Source organism: Ammodytes marinus (genome assembly GCF_949987685.1).
Source record: "Ammodytes marinus genome assembly, chromosome: 4".
Taxonomy (NCBI): domain Eukaryota; kingdom Metazoa; phylum Chordata; class Actinopteri; order Uranoscopiformes; family Ammodytidae; genus Ammodytes; species Ammodytes marinus.
Window position 1 is genome coordinate 25,272,356 of NC_137233.1, and position 22,981 is coordinate 25,295,336.

General features: G+C 43.0%; 1 protein-coding gene across 1 annotated transcript in view; it reads right to left on the bottom strand.

Annotated features, from left to right (window-relative positions):
* The window catches only part of slc25a26 (solute carrier family 25 member 26), a 63,616-nt gene extending 40,970 nt beyond the window's left edge, over nt 1–22,646 (bottom strand). Inside the window, exons 1-5 of the mRNA XM_080027058.1 lie at nt 22,514–22,646; nt 20,583–20,739; nt 19,160–19,278; nt 10,287–10,391; nt 9,663–9,710 (exon numbers count right to left, since the gene is read on the bottom strand). Of these exons, the coding sequence (XP_079883184.1) occupies nt 9,663–9,710; nt 10,287–10,391; nt 19,160–19,278; nt 20,583–20,739; nt 22,514–22,546 (462 nt within the window). The 5' untranslated portion in view covers nt 22,547–22,646. The remainder of the gene's footprint in view (nt 1–9,662; nt 9,711–10,286; nt 10,392–19,159; nt 19,279–20,582; nt 20,740–22,513) is intronic.
* Between the last annotated feature and the right edge of the window lie 335 nt (nt 22,647–22,981).

The window sequence follows — 22,981 nt, forward strand, 5'->3', positions numbered from 1 at the left end:
GGACAGAATGACGGTAGACTGGTGGCAGTGCAGTTTCAGTTTCTGTCCCACGCTGCTCTGTTTACTTTCTGCTGTAGTGATTCGGTTACACAGCAAAGTAAAAGTCCGCTGCTGCTAAGAAAGTAGTCCCTCAAAATGCGATAATTCATGCGATGCGAGGTTGGTTTTATTTCTAAAATTATTCTATCAACACAGACATTTACATCGATAGTCTGGCGTTATAATTGATTGGCCTCGGGTGTACTGTGGAGTGGGTAAGACTGTTTTAGTAGCAGGCTAGGTATTCCCCCGATGCCGTGCGCTAGCTTAGCACGAGCGCACTCTGCAACTAGAAGGACTGAATTAAATGTGTTGAAAACTGTCTCCAATGATAAAGAACACCAAGGCTAACTTGGGAATAAGGCCCTATGTCTAAAATCCTGAACTACCCCTTTAATGAACAGCCTAGGCTCTGTAAACTGGTATGTAAACAAAGGGAGCCCATAGCTAGCAACATGCCCTTTAACAGAGCTTAGGCGATGTATTAACACTGGACTTTATTTGTAATGTATGTACAGTAGCAGATGGTTAAGAGATATTTTTGACAACATTCTCCAGAATTACTGACTCCACCTTTTAGCTGCAACCCACAGGGAGTGTGTGGCACTGTCTTTTTCAATTGTGCTCACAAATAGCTTGATTCAGAGGGATTCCAGAGAAAACACTGGGCCAAATGGTGCCAACGATGCTAACAAACAAGCACAGAGTGATTTGTATTACCCAATTATTGTGTGGGAGGAAGCCAATGCAAACTGACTGCTAAAATGTGTGCAAGACTGGCCCTTTAAATCTACCTCCTGAGACACACTAAAATGACCAACAGGAGAAACATGGCTATTTATACAAGTTACAGACACTGATGCCTCTGTCAGCAGAAAATCAACAGCAGTGCACAACTGGGGAAAAATAAGTACTGACACTGCCAGCAGCAGACAGACAGTCTAGCTGGAATAAGTGTCTCAGCCAAAACAGAGCACGCAGCTCTAATTAAAAGAGCCAACACATTATGGCATAGTTACCTTTTACCATGCACTCCATATTTCTGTTGGATTCTATTGTGGATGGCATCACAGGAGGATAAACTACAGTATTAGAGACAACTCACAAAAACAAGAGCGCTTCAACTAAGTGAGTGTGTGTGTGTGTGTGTGTGTGTGTGTGTGTGTGTGTGTGTGTGTGTGTGTGTGTGTGTGTGTGTGTGTGTGTGTGTGTGTGACCAAACGTGTTTATTTACAGGCTGCAATGTAAAGGAATGCCATCCCTTGAGCTGTATGTAGATGCTAATGACCCTAACCAGTCACACAAAAATGTCACTATATTGCAGGTTGATTTATATCCTAACCATACATTTCCAAATTGTGGTTGTAAACTTTTTTCAAGCAAAACATGTTCATGCGTATAGCTGTTGCTGTAACTGGATGCCATCATGCTAGCATTTGCAATGAATACAGGATATTTAATGAACAGCTGGGCAGAATAACAGCAGAAAGTATATGTCATTTTCTGGGAATAGTACATTTGAAAAGTGCTTATGTCTATAGGTAACATGGAAGACATTCAACAACGCATGAGTTTCCCTTTAAAGGAAAGAGAGCAAACTACAGTAAAGAAGTGGGCAGGACGGTCTAGAATAAGGCTCTTTGCTTTGATATCTCCAGCATGGCACACACACACACACACACACACACACACACACACAAGGTTCATACACACACACACACACACACACAATATGTTCTCTGGGAGCAGTGCCCACAGCAATAAAACACAGACCAGAGTCATTCCAGCTAACCAATCACTGCCCTGCGGCCAACTGAAATGTTTCTCTCCGTGTTTCTCACTAACACAAACATATCTTATCAGCTGGGAATCAGATAAGAACAGCAGCAGCACAGCTGGAAATATCAGAATCTCCATAGTGAGAGAAGCACATTCTGGCAGTGACGCAAACTACTCTGAAAGCACACACACACACACACACACACACACACACACACACACACACAAACGGATGAGTTAGTCAAACAAGAACACTCATGGACCTGATCAATCGGTTACAGGCCTCCTCAAAGGGCTGCATAACTTGAAGCTGAGCTGCATTATCGTTAATGAATGAATGTGTGAAAACACTAGACCTTTATGGATAAGACAAGTGTACTGCCTTACAGTCTTATCCAGCCTGCCAAGGAGCCCTTGTGCTAATGAATAAATGCTCCTCATATTTAAAAAATTGGAAGTACTGAGACAGCAATTGAAATTCCTTTCAAATTATTTAGTGCAGCAGTGCCTCCTTGTTTGCCAGAAAATTGACACAATGGATGTGTTAGCAGTCCCACAGTTACTAATGGACTGTAGATGTTATGTTTCTCCTGGGTGGTACCTTTTATTTGTTTAGTTTTTTAATAGCGATCAGTGATAAAAGTGATCACTCAACAACATCACATATCAAAGGCGATTTTCTTTTTCTATTACGCACACTGGAAAATGGTTGACATCATCAAACAAGATCTGTCATTAATCTGGCATGTTTGGAGCTGCTATTGTGGTGATAAAAAAAAGGGGCACAAATATTTCACCCTTGGCTCACATAAACACAAGCTCCAGCTCGGAGTGCCCTGAACGTAGATGGCTAGTTGAATTATGAATTGATTTGAACTCTTAACCTGGGCTGGGGTTGAGCGAGGTGAACGCTGGCGGTGCGAGTGACACCTTACATTTCTTTCCTTCCATCGGACATGAAGCAGTGACATCACAGCTTGACCCCTTGACATTCAGGTGGTTTGTTCCAGATGCTTTCGGGGCCGTAAGCACTGCCGCTGATGCTGCTAGTGAGATGATGTTAGTGGCTGAGGAAAACAGGGACGGGCCTTTGTGTGTGTGCGTGTGTGTGTGTGTGTGTGTGTGCGTGTGTGTGTGCGTGTGTGTGTATGTGTGTGTGTGTGTGACGTGGGGGGGAGAGCAGGTGCTGCTTCTGGAGAGCCTCATATGACTCTGAAATCAAAAATCTCGCAAACTACAAAGCAGTCTGGCAAATTGTCATGTGATTGAGAAAGATGCAACTCATTGTGTGATACCGGAATCGTCTACATTCCAAAAGCCAAGGGGATTTTTAAAGGGTTCTTATTTTAGTTGTAATTGTCTTGAACGTTACTGTAAATCTTCAGAAGAGAGGGATGAGACTGCCTGTTTTTCGGAAAGCAGGGGTGGGGGGTGGTGGTGGTGAGTCGTTGCTTCTCGACAAAGAGCGGTGCCGTAATTACCGAGTGCTTCCTCACGTCTGGAGTAACTGATTTATCCTCCTCTCTCTCTCTCTCTCTCTCTCTCTCTCTACTCCGATATAAGGGAAAAGAAAGACATTACCGTCCTTGACTCAGATGGTTTTACTGTAATTAGGCAGTTAGGGTGGTATGTCACTTTAATGCCTGCTTAACTCAAGTGGAACAGGTGTCCAATTTCGACCAAAATCTGCATCAAAAGTATTGCTGCCTGGGGAACAATGCATCACACTCAATCCTAACATAATGGCACCAGATTTCAATGTACAGGAGCATATACTCTACACTACATTCTCTCCAGAATCACTGACTCCACCTTTTAAATATGACCCTCCCACCCCCATAACCTCAGACCCTTTGCCAGGCCGTGTGTTATTAGAAACACATGTTGAGCTCTGGAGGTTGTTCTGCTTGCATTGAGACAAACATGCCTAGAGTTTTAGGAAGCAAACAGTGGCCAGAGACTAGGGAGAGACAAACTTCCTAACATGGGCCACCGTGGTCACGACCACAGCGCTCACACATAAACACACATATACATAAGAGTGGGAGAGGCATATAAAACACAGCTTTAGTTGCACAGCTAAAACAACACTTGTCTTTTCCCTGGAAAAAATGTCTGGCAGCAGGTATCGGTAATACATCGAGAATCCGCGGATTACGAATTACGGCCACAATGATGGATTTTTTTGGGTGAAGAAGTGAAGAAGCTCAACGGGGGACAAACGCACTTAACATAAGCGGTGTGATCCATGGCTCTCAATGGCACAGACTTCTAATGCATCATCCCTCAACAGGGAAAGCACAGAAAAGCCCTGGTATGCACTATGCAAAAAAATTTAAAAAAAGCACACATGGGTGTCTGGGTCAGCATGGCAAGCTAACTCCTTTAAGCACATCCGACTGTTGAAGCCATTTATAAAAGACCTGTGTGTTGATCTAAGGAAGGTTATGCTGAGGTTTAAACAGATTTGCAGCAAAACAGCTACAGTGCCAATGGGACTGGATGCATGGGAGGGATGTAATGGATGCCAAAAAAAAGGAAAAATGTGAAAATACAGTTGTATTCACACAACAAAATAACACTAATGTGAATGACAGGTGCAGCCAGCCATCTGTCATACTGAGCGCTGGAGGGAGTAAAAGCCATTCATTTCCCAAAGTGACATGTGTGGTAAAGTGATAGAGATCATCCAGCGACCAAGAGGAATGGTTCTCCCAAATCTTAAAGAAGGCCATCACTCTTCTAACAAGGGTCGACCCGACCCGCAAACCACTCGAACAAGGGGAAGCATTCAAACATTACGATCCATAACTCCTGCAAGGTTAGACGGATAGCGATTCATCAAATAAATAAATACTGTTAAAACTCACAATGTGACTAGATGGATCAGGCCTCTCTATAACCTCTCTCTTAGGCTCCCAATACAGATCTAACTATGTCCTGCACCAGCCAAATACATTCAAATCGCCTACAGCACATGACTCTTTAATTGTTTCTCCATATCTCAGAAAGGGTCAAACACACACACACACCCTTCTAATAGGTCAAGTCATGTCAAGGTTCAAATCTACAGAGGTCAACAGGTTCTCTAAGGACCTCTTAGTCCACTCATTGATCACACAGTGTCAACAGATAAGGTAGCAGCGGTAGCTCACATTCTTTTAAACAGCTTTGAAAATCCAAAAGAGCTAACACTCCATTTCATTGGCAGTTATTGCACTGGCTTGCAGAGAGGCTGAGGCAAACCTTATTCTAGTACTGTGTCATTGCAAACTGCTACAAATTGCAAATGGCTCCACCAAGCAGTCCAAAAATTAAACAAAACAATCCCTACACTATAACTCACAAAAGTCATCCTTTCTGGTAGGAAATATATATTTGATTTTCAACCGACTAGTTTAATATTTTCCTTGGTTAGATACTATATCTTTCCAGTGACATTTTCCATTTTTATTTATTCCAGTCCATGAGATGTTTCTAATGTGTTGAAGCTGTTTCAGAGAGAGTTGGTCTGCTGTCTGGCTCTGGTAGATGCTCTGGCGAGGTCCAATGCTAAACACGAAGCAGAAAGGAAGCCTCTGCTCCTTCACACTCGTCCCACAAATCCTGCCTTTACATATATTACATATTTACTTTTTGCTTCCCCTAGCCCGTCTCTCTCTCTCCCCTCTCTCTCTCTCTCTCTGCTCTGTCTCAGTCATATGAGGCTGTATAAACATCAGCCTCTGTGGATCAGTGCACACACAGACAGGATATGAGAGTGATTCCCCCTCACCTCTCCCTTTTGAACCTGCGTCACGACTCACAGACGGTGAAAAAATGTCTCCTTTCCAAATAAAAAAAGGGCCACAAAGGGGTCAGCTCTGCTTAGGCTGCGTGCCTTTTGATAAGGTTTCCACCTCAGCATCTCTCACTGCTTTGTATGCAATTGTAAACTCGCTATATGTACGCACAACAACAAGCGGTGCTGTCAATGCACGGTTGTGATTGTACAAAAACATGCAAACTCACACACAGTTCACCCTTTTAAGAGCCGACTCTAGGGTGACTGAAGATGAGCAAGGAAGGTAAACAAAAAGGGATCTCAAAACACACTGAAGGGAGGGGCAAGAGAACTGTAAAGATGAGCAAGAGAGTGTGGTAGGGGGCTAGTGTGTGCTGAAACAAATGGTGGATCAAAAGGTAAGTTGATCATTGGAAAGCAGCAAATGAATCAGCAACTTATTATATTTTAAGTATTTTTCACGTTCAGGTTAACAAATATGAAGATGTTCTTGGCTGCCAGGATACTTAAGATGATATATTTGGGTTTTGGACTCTCAGCCTGGCGGCAAAAGAAAGCATTTGTATATGACAAAAAAAATTATACTTGTTTGTTTTTTTGTTTTTTTTCACATATTAAGGTCCAAACAAATAATTGATCAATCAAGAAAACAATTATTATATATCAAAATGATGGGAATCAGATGCCATGACCTTTAAGGTCAGAAGAGATGGCCTTCTTAACACCCCCAACAAAGCATTGCATGAAATATGAGCTTGTTGGTGGCCTGACAACAGAAATACACTTTTTGTAGGGGTTTCCTTTAATCTATCACCAATCAGTAGTTGAAAGTCAGCCCTAGACATTCCTTCAAACTTTTTCTTTCAAATCTGACACAGGCCATAACGGCACAGATCCAAAAGTTGGAGCAATTTGATGCAATTTGGCCTGTTGATTCCAGTTAAAAGGCCAAGTCAACAAGTTTTTCCTTACAGCTAAAGCCCCTGATAGAGGAGGCAGAGAAGAAGGGATCAAGCAGGGATTGAAGAGGAGAGGGATGAAGAGGAAGCAGAGGTGTGGTGTGTGGAGGAGCCTGGATGGAGAGGTGTTTCATAACTCCTAACGCTGCTGGACCCTGATCCCGTGCCAGGTCCCAGCTGTTGAGGTGGAGACACTTAAAGGCTGATTCCAAATCATTTATATAACACTGGTAAAGGAAAGACTAGGAACACATTTTTCATCTGTAGACTGCTGTTCAGTCTCAATTACCTTCATTGTCTGTGTTCCTAGCCACTTACATATGTGACAAGAATGGATTTAGATGGAGCCGCTTTCAGACTGAGTAGGTGAAAAAGTACGAGAGATATTCATGGCGTGGCTGTGTGTGCGACAGTAAATCTCTTCAGTCGAGTGTGTCAGACACTGTCAGCTTCACTTACACCTAGCCCTTCCCCAGCCCCCTCTTTCCGCCGCATTACTAAATGACTATCTAATAACGCATCTCGGGCTCATTACTCAAACTCAAATTGGAGCAGTTTAAGATCAAATCAGAAATCTCCTCGCAGCGCTTTTGGATTGGAAAAAATAAAAGGGCTCGGCATTATAAAAAGCCATCATTTTCACTGCGGTGACTGCCGCTCGTAAATGTCATAAAGCTGGATGGGTGTAATGGGGGAAGCTGAGAGACTGGAATAGACGGGGGGAAAAAGTACAGAAGGAGTGTGGAGAGAGTAGTGATATCAGACAAAGTCAGGCACGGATATATAAAGGCAGCAGTAAGCTCAGCATGCCATCTAGTGGTAAAAAGAGGTACTGTGCAAAAAATTAGAAGCTTTGGGGTTTCCTGTTAATGCTCCAATTAGGGGGATCCCGCCAAAATGACAGGCATAACCATATGATGAAATAAAAATAGAGTTGATTGCATGTGTATAAAATGAAAATAAATGAACACCCAGACAAATTAACAGGTTACATTGGGTGTAGGAATGCATAAAATCAGGAACTAAGTCCTGCCGATGTTAATTAATTTGCCCTTGTTTTTTTTCCAGAGTTGAATAAAGTCATTTCTCTCACAGCGCAATTGTATTCACTCCAACCTGAATCACACTGATTTCGTGCTCTAGTCGTCTGGAACCCAAAAGGTGCCGACTCAGCAGACAGCTTTATAGGTTCTTTTAAAAGGCGACGGGTTGACCACAGTAAAGATTAATGTGCTGCCAAATGGGAAAAAATAAAGTCATTATTAAGTCATCAATAGTCCACTTTTTAAATCGAAGTTTAAAAAAGAAGCATTGAGGGGCGCTCGTGGTGTTGTAGTGGTTTGAGCGCCCCAACCCCAATAGAGGCTCAGTCCTCAGAAGCAGTAGACCACGGGTTCGAATCCGTCCCGCGGTCGTTCTCTGCATGTCATTCCCCTCTCTACCCCATCTCATCTCTGTCTCTTCAAACTGTCTTGTGCCGAAAAAAATCATATTAAAAAAAAAGCATTGTTTTGGGGTGTGCTTTGTGCAAGCGACCGTACAATCTGGATCTGGGTTGGTGCTTCAATGTGAACCAGATTGCCAAATTTGGTCACACCACCACACACTTGCCTCCGACCATTGTCACTTCTCTCACACATCCTACACTAATACGAAATCATGTTCATTAGAAAATCAGAAATGCCTTTTGAACCCTAATGAATATATAGCGCAGAGAGGACCCCATTTAGTGAGCCGGCGAGAGGTTCACGCCATACCACGTAAACAAACTTATCTTGACAGTCTTGCTTGCTCGAAAAGGGAGGGAGAGATGTGCGGATCAGCGAAGGAAGGGCCGAGATGAAAATGAATTACCTTCCTGACACACGTCAAAGCCAATCACAGCGGAGCATCCTTTTGCCGTTCCCGGGCCCCCCCCCCCCCCCAAAAAAAATCCCCGCCGCCACGTTTGTGTTTCATCTGCCGCCGTTAGTATGCACACAGGCCGCGCAGCCAGCCTCCAAATGTATTCATTTATTCAGAGCCCCTCCGAGAAATCACAGTGTCTTGTTGTCCCTTTTTTTTCTCCCCCTGGCTGTCCAGATGGAATTTGCGTGAATAACATCAGTTTAGTGAGGCAGAAAATAAGTACAGGCTAGAAACAGCAGAGGGGACTGGATTACGCCCTCACCCAGCTTCCCTCCCTCCTCCCCTCCCAAGAAAGATGGAAAGACAAGTGTCACCTTCATATACGTCTATGTCCCTTTCTCATGTTCTTTTCCCATTCCACTAAAACTTCTCAGGCATGTGTGTTTGCGTGCGTGCGTGCGTGCGTGTGTGCGTATATGTGTGTGTGTGTGTGTGTGTGTGTGTGTGTGTGTGTGTGTGTGTGTGTGTGTGTGTGTGTGTGTGTGTGTGTGTGTGCGTGCGTATGTGTGTGTGTGTGTGTGTGATTGAAGGAGGCTAAAAGTGAGAGATCTATACAACTTTTGCTACAATTATTTTGTGTAATCATGCACTGCAGGTGCAATTAAAGAGAAGGCCATGAATCAAAGAACTGGAGCGTCTTTTTCATTAAGAAAAAGGTGAGCGGCCATCAAGGGAGTGCAGCCCAATGCTCATTTATCCTTGCTTTGTTTTGCATTTATAACGTGACTAATTGCATTAATTAATCAGATGTACTTCTAATAGGAGGGAGAGCATCTTGCACCAGTAATTGAATGAGATGAAAGTGCGGGGGGAATCAAATTTAAATCAATACTTTCCAACCTCTATAAAGCCCAAGAGAAATTAAAGTGTCTTCAAGCAGAAGAGTGGGAAAGCCTCAATATTCGTCCAGCCAATCAAAAGAGAATTCACTACACAGCCTTTGAGGAGTGCAGTAATTGTCTTTAGTCTAAAAACTCTTGAAAATTGATTTCAATGGAATCTGTGAGGTGTGATGTGAAATACCTGAAACCATACTTTGAACATAACAAGTGTGTGTGGTCTGCTTGAGGACAGGTATTATTGGTCATCATTCTGATTGTGATCACCATCACTAGTGGACAGCAGACAGATAAAATGAGACAAAACAATGAATAGTTGAGAAAGAAGAAGAAGACATTTTGAATGAATCCTACCTCTCTGATGACCGTACTCCTGTATCCTCTGTACAAGCCTCGGACACCCTGCGCAAAGATAACACGATCAAAAGAGAAAAGTGAATATGTATTACTCAATTAGCACGAAAAAAGTATGGTAATCATTTTATGAGCGGCCCGTTCGATATTTCACAACAACGACCATAATGGAGTTTCTAAATTATGCTGTGAAATCATACAATGGAATAAATGAACAAGGCCACTTTATTATAACTTAGTTCTTATTTTCATATTTGTGGTCTTCATTTTAACCACTGAATTATAATATAATGATATAAGTGAGAGCTGGGTTAGGGTTAAGGCCATAGATAGTAGGTTAAGGCATGAGTATGCTCCAACCAAAACACTTGTTAGAGGGTCCTACATTCTATGAAGCCCCACCACAGCTGTGTACGACCATTTCTGTAACTTTCCCAAACCAACAGTCTGACATTCGTACATACTTGGTACTCCAGCCTTTAGTGTTTTGAGCTAAGTTTCACTCCATGATCTCAGCAATTAACTTGGTGAGCACAGTGTTTTTGATGAGGCAAACCTCAATAGTAGATCAAAGATGTAACCCAGAGTTATCCTTTACTAAAGTGCCCTTTGATTGCTGTGTACCTCTTCTCTTAGTGTAGCCAGCAGCATCTGGTAGGTGGTGGATGAGGGAGAAGCCTGGGTCCTCTGTTTGACCACCTCAGTGGGCACCCGGATCAGACACGCCACCTAAAGGAGAGAAAGAGCTTTGGGTAAAAGTACTGGCTAGTCCAATGGTAAATGGTAAATGGACTCCATTTATATAGTGCTTTTTCCTGGTTTTTCACTGACCCAAAGCGCTTTACATTGTTTTGTAGACATTCACCCATCACACACACACATTCATAGACCGATAGCAGCAGGATCGGGAGCAATTTGAGGTTCACTGTCTTGCCCAGGGACACTTCAACATGTGGCGGGGAGGCGGGGGATTGAACCATCGACCCTGCACTCCAGTGGACGACCGCCCTACCCACTTTGCCACAGCCGTCACAAATAGTGTCCAATGGTGTTTACTGAATACAGTGTGCTGTGTGCGCAGAGACCCCTCAACTGCACTCACGCCAACTCCCCCGGGTGCCCTTTTGCTTGCGTATGTTTGTGCTAGGTGGCGGGCCGCCATGATATGACATGGCACGAGCAGCTGAGCAATTTATTACATGGAGCTGGCAGGCTAACAAGTGGTTTAGTAAGCGTACCAACTGGAGCAATTTAACAAACCGATACACACAGCAGACATGACACCTGAGCAACAGCTACAAAAGGTCATCAGAGTTGACTTGTGTATCTGTCCCCAAAGAACATGTGCTAGTCTCATCAAGCACACTGATAGATGCATACACACATGCACACACATACACCTCAGTACTAGCCACACTACTCCAGTCCCCACTACAAGTTCCAACCCATCCACCATATGTCAACAGAAATATGGACTGCCAAAAGCTAGTGAAGATAGACATGAATATGTATGCCTCATAACTCCCATCGCCCTAAAGGCAGGCAAGGCAGGCAGGCAGGCAGGCACAGCTGCCCACCTGGCGACTTGATTTCCCATTTATCCCGCATCCGAGTGGAAAACACCGGCTAACGGCAAGCAATCTCACAGAGCGATTGGTGAGCCGCGCCCCCCCTCTGCTGTGACTCCCCTCGGTCATACAGATGCCAGTCTGCCTGTGCCATCCTCTCGCCACAGCACCGGGGATGTGTGGAGTGATAGAGACACTGTAATAAAGATAAAATACAACAACCCCTTTCCTGTTTGGCTCCATTCACCATTCAGCTATCCCTACTGTTTTTAGCGTTTGGGCCCCAGCAGAGGTTTTTAAAGGAGATGGGCCCTGGAGGATAAAGCTTGTATTACAGAGGGGGGGAGAAGGCTACTACCATGACAGCTGTTAAATAGCTCACTTCTGTCAGCCACTCACTGACTCGCCCCGGCCCTACCTGTCGTCTCTCTCTTGTCAGACACAAAGGAATACTTGTGAGCAGGAACGTGAATATATGTGGAGCAAGGATAAAAGTCAAGTGAAATCCCAGACTGAGCTGAAGAGGCCTTTACAGACGTAGCATGTGAAAGTATACAGCAGGTACAGTTCTTGCATTGTATCTGTAAAAATCTTCTTGGCTATTGATTATAATTACATGTTGGGGAGAGCGATACTGGAAATTGGTTGTTGTCGAGTTTTTTGTCAAAATCAGTGAATATGTATCGGCTACCTGTCAGTACTGTGTGAGCGCTGTAAAAAATATCCAGTGTTAATACACAGCCTAGGCTCTGTTAAATGGCATGTTGCTAGCTACGGTGGGGGGCATTTGTTTACATATGTATTGCTTACATACTCGTTTACAAAGCCTAGGCTTTGTATAAACAGCAGATTTATTTTCAGCACACACACAGTACGGACAGGTATGGGATCGTGAGGAGATATTTATTGATTTTGACAAAAACTGATTTTGACAACAAACGTTCTCCAGAATTGCTGACTCTAACTTAAAGTTTATTTATTCTCAGCTTTGTTTTTTCACCTTCCCCGTATCACTTTGACAGAAAGACAATGTCAGTCTTTCTCTTTTCAATACGCAATGAGCAGATAAACCCCATCCTCTGCACAAAAGACTTGAGTGAGTGTCTATGAAGAATTCAGCACAATACTTATTGTTATTTCAGGTGAGTACGACCATAGTCTGAGGCTGCAACCTAATCATGGAGCAACAGTACCACCAAGTGGCAGGCAATACTTTGGGCAGCCTCACCTAGCTGTGATAACTGGCTGTGTGCATCTCGGAGATCTCATTTGCCGTCCCTTTGGTCAAGATACCATTTATAATACATTGTACATCATGTCCCCCTCTCTTCCCCCCCAAACCAATTCTCCAAAGGAGCAGAATAAAGCAGCTAAATGGAAAGAAAGTGGCTATGACAAGTAATTACTGATGTAATTGGATGTGGGGCCTGGAGTTGAGACGGCCTTTTTCCTCTCCTGTCAATGCAGAGGAGGGAGGCAGAATGAGCCAGAGATTATACCAAATGAATTAGGGACATTGTTTATTTGGGAGTAATTTGCGTGCCTAGGGGGATGGGGAGAACCATTTGATAGAACATAAAGTGTGCAGCCTCGGGGGCCATTTTAGCTGTCTGAAAGAAAAGAAGTAAATGGGGGAACAATGGCTGGGGCTTACAAACGTGTAGATAATAGTCTTATCCTGTGTGGAGATGTAGAGGTAATATGCCATTACATTTGGAAAAGAAAGAAAGTACAAACAAAAGGAACAAGTGAAGATTTAAAGGTGTTGTTAGCCATTCTGGAGAATGCTTGTTGTCAAAATCACTATTTGTCCAAATCAGTGAAAAGCTCCTTGTGATCCCTTACCTGCCAGTACTGTGTGTCGGCTGAAAATAATCTGGTGAGGTGTTAATACAAAGCCTAGGCTCTGTAAACGGGCATGTTGCTAGCTAGGGTGAACCCCGTTTGTTTACATATCCTTTGTTTACATCCCAGTTTATGGTGACTGCGCTGTGTATTAACACCTGACTTATGGTCATCAGCACACACAGTCTGGAGAGGTAGCGGATCGTAAGGAGATCTCCACTGATTTTGACAAAAAGTGAGTTGGACAACAAACGTTCTCCAGAATTGCTGACATCCACGTTTAAGTTGTCCCTCATTAAAAGTCACCCTTGTTACCGCACGTTAAGGGGAGGGCTGTATAGGTTGGAAGGCTGTCAGAATGATAGACGTCTGTATCCTCACATACTTTGCTTGCCCTTCATTCTCAATGCTTTCCTTTGGCTTGTCAACGTATTATAAACCCATTGGCAGTCTTCTGAATTCCTGCTACCATTCATCTTTATTTACAAGCTGTTGGAGATACGTCAAGCGGCGTTAATTAGGAAGCTGCCTGTCTGGTTGATTTGAGCCTTTTCGGTTTCCCCTTGGCCGGTTGTTGTTAATCCAAATGATAGAGCGTGTTTTCAATTTCCATCTCTGGCTGCGAAAAACCACAAGGTAAGATGAAGCAGGCACTCAATCACGGGCGAAACCACAGAACGGAATGGGATATTAGCAGAGACTCGCAGCACGTTATCGGCATAACCCGCCTAATCAATGCGCAGATTGAGTCGTTACATCCTTTGCTACATCCCTCTCTTTTACTGCATGGCCATCAAGAGGACACAGCGGTCAGGCAGTCAGGACCAGGATTACCATTTGGCACCATAGAAACACAACGGGTGAGAAAACACATACAGGCTGCAATATCTGTCATGGCTGGGCATCAATTATTAAAGCTATAGTGCGTAACTTTTTCATATAAATTAATATTGGTTACATTTAGGCCATCGCCAAACAAGTTAATTTAATAAGCCTATCTGGGGCCGTATTCACAAAACATTTTAAGGCTAAGAGTAGGTCCTAACGTGCTGATTTAGGAGTAACTCTCAAAAATAAGGGGCGTTTCACTCCTAATTTTAGGACTCCTAACTTTTTAAGATAAGTTTAATTCACAAAGCATTTTAGCGCTAAAACTAGCTCCTAAATCTATGAAAAGCTAAGAGTCCTCGAGAGGACTGCTAAGTCACTAAGAGTAATTCACAGACAACCATTTGATGGCATTTTGGAGAGATTTAATGATAGTGAGCTTAACAAAAGGTACCTTTAATAACTGTGAGGGTTTAATGATCTTAGTGAAGTTATATTTAGAAAGTATAGACACATTTATATGTATTATATTCATATAATTCATATATATATATTTATTAAGTTCCTTTTCCTGCAGTTGCTTTGGGTTTACGATGCACTGAGAGTTACTGTTGGTGTCACGTTTGGGTTTAATTTCGTACTAGAGTAGGCCTATAGCCTATGTGGCGCTTCGCAGCATCTCCTCCGTTCCACAGGTCCGCTGTCTGTATAGGTGCGCGTCTCGCCTTTTTCCTTCCGCATGCACATTACGATTTCGCCGGCTGTTGTTTCCAAATTGTGAATTTCCTGGTTTGTCGCTGTCTGACTATTGCTGCATAGTCGCCGTTGAGAGAAATACAGTGAGAGTGCATGGCGTGCAGCTGTTCAATGAGGATATTTGTCCCGATTCAAATCATTGTAAAATGTCAAATGAATAGACCTATGTGGCGCTATTGTAGGTTAATAGTGAACGAATGTGTGGGAAACCCTGCAGTATCTTGGTTTCATGTTAAATCAGTGTCACTTGTCATTAATTGTATTAAAAACTCTTAACTTTAATACAGCGACACGATATGGATATCTCCCACAGTGTTTCTATCATAAATTCACTCTTAGCTCTCATTCCCTTTCAGCCAATCACTGTGGGCATAGAAGGTATGAACATGACGTCATCCATAGCAACAGGGTCAACTCCGCCCCCTTATCTTAGCTTAGGAGTCCCTCCCATTCCTTAGTAAAAGTTGGTCTTATCAGCTTTGTGAATAGGTTTTAAGAAATTACTCCTTACTAAGAACTTTTAGTGCTCCTTAGGAGTACTCTTAGCGCTAAGATAAAATGTTTTGTGAATACGGCCCCAGATCCACAAAGCTATATCTGTATTTCTCAGTATGGCATTGTTTAAAAAGCTGCCCCCCCCCCCCCAAAAATAAAAAATAAACCCTAGCGCAAGAAGCTCAAGAAGCACTCATGAAATGTTTCAGTTGTTGTAATTACTCAGAATTACTCATGGGTGCAACAGAAGTTACACATTATAGCTTTAAAATCTTCTGCAAAATATATAGACAACTGAGAACCTGCAATAGCTGAAAAGTGTGCTATAAAGCTACTCTAACTTAACACGTCCCTATCGATCATGAACTAAATGTGCTCTAAAAAACCCTATCACATCTGCTGTTAAACTGATGGAAAAGAAAATGCCTTCCCACTCAAGGTCACAATGTCAGGTTAAAAAAAAAAACCTGTGCAGACCATAACAACTGCATCCCTTCCCCCTTTAAAAGACAGTATGTACCATTGAATGTACCAAACTCCCACGACTTTCCTAGGGGTTTTTGATCACACGCCCAACCCTGGAAACACATCATAGGGCTGAAATAAAAAGGGGTCGACATGGAAGCGAGGAAGAGAGGGAAGAAAAAAAGGTCATAAAGAAAAAAGGGAGCAGACATGAGGACACTGCGCGTCTCCAAAATTTGAAACAACAGCCAATAAATCACAGAGCGTTTGCGCCGCTCGAGGGGCGATGCATGGATAATTTCTCGGTGGCAAGTTAAGTGGCTGGCAGTTTCTACCCCCCTCCAACAAAAAAAAAAAAAACTCCTCCCTAACTGCCCCCCCCCCCCCCCTTTTCTTCGCTGTCCCCCTATCTTGTCATGTCACACTGTATTTTCCAGTACATCCTCCCAGAGACGGGCGGTGGTGTGGTGGCAGGCAGGCAGGCAGCGGTGGTGGTGAGGGAGGGTTTATAGATGCGAGAGAGAAAGCCCTGCCGCCTGGCCTTGACAAATGAGCTTTCAGGGCAGACGTCGAGCGAATGGGAATGAAGATAAATCTGATCTAATGGCTGGATAACAGCCTGCTAGAGCCTGACAGACGCCATCAGCTTACACATTCTTTATGGGAGCGTCCGTCACACCACCACCACCGCCACCTCTGCCTCCGCCGCAGTCACACAAACATTGGGCAGTTATGGGGGGGGTTCTCACATTGTCTCGTCTCCCTTCTGGTTTTTTTTCACTCTACAAGTTATGGCTGTCCTCCTCTCTGTCCACCCTGTCTGTCTTTGTCTCTCTCTCTCTCTTTCAAGTTAAGCCGCTGTGTTAAGTAGGTTGATATAGACATGGCTTTGGTTATTATGACATTTTCTGCTTGGTATCTGTGGTTCCGGAATTTAATGAAGGAACTTATGTATGTCTTGTACTTTAAAAAGGTGCTCAGAGGGACTTTCAGTTTGTGTTCATTCTTGCACCCCCTGTGGAGCGTACCCATGACAAAGACATTAAGGAAAAACTATTTCGAAAATAGCATTCCTTGCACGGATGATCTCGTTTGCTGTTACATGTAATTTATGATCATCAGAGGACAAATGGGACTGTTTCAGAAATATTCAAAAGTTCCTCGTAGCAGCTTTGAGATTATTGTAAGAAAAAAAAACTGGAAAATATGTTTCTGAATGGGCAATCAAAAAATGTAAGACCTTTGTAAGGAAATTCAATACTTTGAAAGGCCTTTTTTGAGAATAATAAATGTAATGCTTTTTTTAATGCTTTTAAGACCCTGCGGTTATCCTGGGTATTTCACATGCACTGATTAAAGCAGTGAGGCTTGTTCTTCCAGTAAAAACTCAACCATTCTTCCTTTGTCTTTATGAACATCTGTTAGACCGAAAGCTACAATAGATAGAACTTGAGATTTAAGTACGTGTAAGTAGTTGTTCTCTTTTCTTTCTTTCAATTCCCATCTCATATTTTATGCAGGGCTAATTTTCCGAGCTGTAACTCCTTCTGGTTATGATCATAATTGAATTTGGCTCGAGTCTGCTTCTAGTAAGTTAGTGCCAAGTCAAGCATATCATCCACAGAAGGGAGGCTTGGGGATGGGATTAGCAAAGCTATACCATTTCATCATGCTTCTGTTGTGAATGTTGCGGAGTAGAACCGGTGGGTAAAACACAACCCTGTGCAAAGGATTGTGTGCTGGTAAAGAGGTGGAGTGGATAAGTCAGACAAGGACCACATAACAAGTTGTTCTTTCTTCTTTAAGTTCCTGGGTGTCAAAGCTTGCCCACCACTCAGCTGTTACCAACGAGAGAGGAAGAGAAACACACATACTGGCAGAGCAGAACACATAGGGGAGTTTAGAAGATGAAACATAATGCTGATACAAATGTGTTTTTGTGTTTGCTTTCACTGTGAATGTGTGTTTTGTGTTTATCAATTCCGATTTCGACCAAGGTAAGTCTTTTAGCATTTAGAATGTAAGAAATTAGTTATAAAACGGGGCTTCCACAATTGTCTAGAGGCCAAATTGTTTGTATTGTCAGAAGTCAAACGGTATTCATTCCACAATGATGTAAAGCTGAAGATCCTGCTGATTGTATTGATTTGTTTTTCTTAAATCAATCGACAAACCATTTAATTGTTTCAGCGCTATTCATCACAAATAGGCATACTCTTGCCAAACTTAGTCAAGCTGCTGTTAGAAGAACCTCAGTGCAATAACTTTTTATCTCAAACAATCTTTATCGATTATATAACCGAGGAGACATAGAATGATAATGTGGCAGCGATTGCATCATATAGTGCGGGGCGTTTAGGCCTTGCTTACCACTCGGGGCAGCACAAGGGTAGGCCTTTCATGGCTAAGCCTGAAGATTACTCCCTTTGAACAAGACGTATCCAGTTGCCAGAAATGCAGTGGGATACCGCCTCTGCTCTGCTCGGCTCTACTCCCAGGATTTGTGCCTTTTGATGTGCTCAAATCCCAAACAGCGGGAATGGGGTTAAAGGTAACCGCAACCTCAGCCTCACCTTTCACACTCATCGGGACGGTGCCGTGGACAAAAAAAAAGTAGAAAAATCTCACACATTGTTAACCGTCTAACTCCTACAGAATCTGCAATAACTTCTATACATTGAATTGGAGATAATATAAATGTCAAATGTGCCCCCCCCTTCCCCTCCCCTTCTCAACACTGTGACAGTGAAACACCAAGAAGAAGGTAAACTCACGCACAGTGAACACCTTCCCATGTGGAATAATACCATTTCATAAACATGCAAAACTTGGCTAAATGACGCCCCATCCAAAAGCCATGAATACTGACAGCCTAGAATTTTGCAGAAAGCCATGGTGGTTGTAGCAGGGGGGGCATCCCTCTTTTCCATACCCCCCATCCCTTTACCCATGCCTTTCATGCCAATGTGAATACGCTTGGCGGTGGCCCCCCCATTTGGCTCAGATCCTGTGGTTCCCTGCGAGTGATTTGGGAGAGGATGGGCTGAGGAAATTGCACTGCTCCTTGTAGTGTGTTTCAAGCCTGAATTCCCCAGACTAAATTGGCAAGAGTCTTGGGGGCCTGAGCTGGTGGAAAAGTAGATGAGTCAATATGCAGTAATGATATCTTATTTACCCAGCTATTTGGGGGGGAGGGGGAGAATGCTGGGACAGGCCTTGCGGAAGCCCCCTTAACTCACCCAGCTGGAACCAAGACTCTACGGCCAAAACCACATACTAGCCCGGCCCCTTGCATAGGGATCTGTGAAATTTGAAAAAGGCAATAACAGACATGCCGGTGGCGTTCATTTCGGAGCTCAGCGCTGTGGGAAAGAAACAATAGAGGGAAGAGCGAGTGTGTGGAAGAGCAACAACAAGTACATGAGGCCGCTGGCCTTCTAAAGAATAAATGGACCAAGATTGAATTAGGGCTGAAGTAAAAAAAAAAGGGTTGAAAGAGGAGGAAAAAGTATATGGAGAAAGAGGGACAGAGAGACTTACTATTTCTCCCAGGGAGGCGGCCAGCATGTGAGTGACAGGTGCCACGTGTGGTGCAGCGAGCGGTCCGCCAGTGCCCAGCAGGGACTTGGTGTAGTCGTAGGTGACAAAGAAAGCAGCGGCTGAAACCAAGCAGAACCACAGCCATTTAAGGCCCATTAGTCAACCAGCATACAGCAATTAATATCCCTCACTACCACTGACAGGGGAGAAACTGAGGTAGTTGTGTGCGTGGGTGTGTGTGTGTGTGTGTGTGTGTGTGTGTGTGTGTGTGTGTGTGTGTGTGTGTGTGTGTGTGTGTGTGTGTGTGTGTGTGTGTGTGTGTGTGTGTGTGTGTACAATGAGGGTAAGAGCCAAGAAAGTTAAGAGTTTCTCTTGTGAATAAAGTTCAGTTCTATCTTCCTACTCCCACTAGTCACATCAATGCATCCGACAAAAGAGCTGTATTCATTAGCAAACTGGAGCAAACAGATTGGATCAGATTTAAACCAACGGCATATGACTCCCACATCATTTCTATTATTAAAATGTTTACTTGGAAATGCAGCTGAAATTATCAATTGAACAGAATTTAATTGAATTTAATTTATTTCAGACATATCAAAACAATACAAAAAAAATTAAAAGCATGAAAATACAATAAACAAAAATGATGTTTAAATTACTTCACAAAAAGAAAAAAGAAAACAAATTACATATATTGATATGATATGCCTGAAAAGGAGTAGGAAGAAGTATAAACTTATTTAATCCTACCCCTTGGTCTGTTTGCAATGATATAGATTGTAATAGTGTGTTTATGGATGCTTTGCTGAGGTGTTTGATATGTTGACCAGCCTCCAGATGAGCTGCTCCCCCACCAAAGGACAACAAATACATAATCTGCCGGTGGGAAACACTAATATACAGACAGCAATTAACTTCACTGAGGAGTTTAGCCACAATGCAATCTTGGTTAGGAAGCTCCATTAAAAAAACAATATAAAAAGGAGCCACAGAACATTAGTCATCTTACCGTTCCACCTTATTTTTTTACAACTGTAATAAAATGATGTCCTCAACTTTAAAATCTGGGTCCTCATTATTCCTGTTAACACGCATTATCATAAGCAAATGGTGCTATGAGTGCTTAACTGACACCACAGTGCAAAGGCAACAACTAAAGCGAATTTGATTGTAAACTACTAAACTGAACAGTACGTTGGGTTCAACAACTGAAGTTTGAACCCAACTCAAACTCAAAGAGCTGCTTTATGGTCAGTCAACACAGTGCAAGGTCAGGTCTCAAGAGTAACGGCATGGCGCGCACACAAAGAAGAATCTGTGTAGTTTGGTGTGTACCGTACCTCTGGGAGCATGTCAAACACAAACAATAACGAACATCACAACATAAAGTATCATCTAGCTGTCACAGTGGGCGCCTCACCATTGGGGAAGGAGCCGATAGCAGCAGATGGGACTCCAGCGTAGATGCCCCTGAAGCCCCCTGCCTTGTAGAAGCCCTGCTGACTCTGCAGTCTGGTCTTAATGGTGTCCAGCGGGAAGAGGGTCAGATCCACACACATCCCCGCACAGCCTCCTGCCTGTTAGTTTGATCAATCACTGTGTCAGACATAACGCCACAATACGCACTCAATACAACAGCAGCGGTGGAAGACGTAGACCTACATTTAATAGATTAACACTGACTTATTATCATCTTAGAAAGTTTATATGACAAACTTTTTTGAAGTTGACTATTTTAGCAGACACAGGGCAACATTACGAATAATTTGGAGTCATGTTTTTGGCCAGTTGACGTTTGTAAGTTCAATATTTACTTGCCTTTTAGCTTAGTTTTGGTCTCTACGAACTCCTGAGGAAAATATCGGTCTCCTAAGCTGCTATATACTATATGTTAAACAGCTAGCAGCTGATAACTTTGCCTGTCTGCTGTGCTGTCTGGTGCTGGCGTAGAAGACATATTTGAGCTATTACAAGCAGTGCTGATAAGAGTGGTCCATATCAACTAAAAACAGCAAAGCAATGCATGCATTACAAAAAAAACAATGGAAAAATATACAGATTTTCTGTCAAATGTAGTTAAGTTGTCCTTCATGGTGTTGTATTGTGTTGTGTAAGCACAATTTTAATGTCGGAGGAGGTGACGGACGGTGGAGCTAATTCTACCTACTTTATATTCTGCTGGGTAGTTTAATCGCACTCAATGACAAGAGGACAAGCAGACAATCATCCATCCAGACTTAATCAGTGGACACCTTTGTTGCATCAGAAAACATTTTCAGTTAACATAAAGTGGCCTCTCGTCATTGACGGCCCATGTCTTCATTAGTCAATATCATAAGGAGAACACAACAATGTTACCACCCTGCAGGAGGAAACTCTACACACCATGAAGTCCAGGCTTGAATATTTATGCATGAATGTCCTTTCTATTACTGTACTACACTATAACAAACGTACATAACACCATAATATTAGGGTACATTTGTGTACCCCCCCCCCCCCCCCCACACACACACACACACACACACACACACACACACACACAAACACAAACACAAACACAAACACATGGCCTACTATAGGGTACACTATAGGGTTCACGTCTCATTACAGTCAACTTCGAGTGGGAAGGTTATCCGTCCCAAACACTGTAAGTAGTGGCCCTATCACACTTTATCTCTTACTTTGTCCTTAACTCTTTTTTTATTGTTACCATTTACCACCATTCCCTCTTTTGGCCAGACAATCACACACAGTTGAGACTAGGAACCCCAAATAGTCTTGTTTGGTCGTTTTGAATAGGAGGCAGGTTGATCAAAGGTTGCCCCGCCCCTGGCTCTTGCACAAAGACAGCTGTCAGTGAGATGCTCTTATCATTGGTGACTGGTTCAACTTCACAAAGCTGGTTCCGCTCCTGCAAAGATCGCCTTATAGTATTTACAGTAGCAATTTTTGTCTAGCTTTGGCTGTGATTATAATAGCACAATTGGCTGCCTCCCTTGTGGTCAGACTATTGTATTATTTTTATATTTTTCGAGCTTCGTGAGACATTATAGGCTGAGCTAAGAGGACCAGTCGACCGTTAGCTTTTAATATGACATTATCCTGCGACTACAATGGTTTACAGTACACTGGTGTGCTCCAGCCTTGTTTCTGGCTCGTCTGAGACGTTGCATGATATACAAACCTTCATTATGTAGTGGCAGAAAACGAGCTTAAGCTTTTGTGGTTAGATGGTCTTCAATTGCAAGTAAGCGACACACTGTCTGCCTAAATGTGTTTGAAAGGAGATATTGGTTGATGGGAATATTCACATAAAGCTTTCCAAACTGTACAAAAGAGCCACTTTACCATCAAGGACGCGACGAACTGTTGTCTCTCCATGTTCCGATCTCAAAACCTTCTTTTGTCAGTCGTGCAGCCCCGTAAATTCGCAACTGTTGAGCATGTTTGACAGTCAACTGTAATCAAAACATGCCTGTCAAGGACGCTGCCATCTTGCTTGTGTTACTTCCGCGTGACGTCATGACGCATGCTACCCACGTGACGTCGCGTCGAATATTTATTGCGGGCACGTTTCCTTCAATTCATCTGGTGAAATGCTATGCTTTAATGCTTTTAATAGCACCAAGACTTCAGGGGTCAGTGTGCAGGCATGTTGGGGCTTTGTTAAGGAATTGGAAAAAAGAACACACTATACAAATGAATAAGAAGAATACCCCATTGTTGCCAAACAGTGTCAGAGCTCATTGTGCACTTGACATATATAACCCATATGTATTTGTGAGCAGAATATATAATTGAAATGCACTATATGCA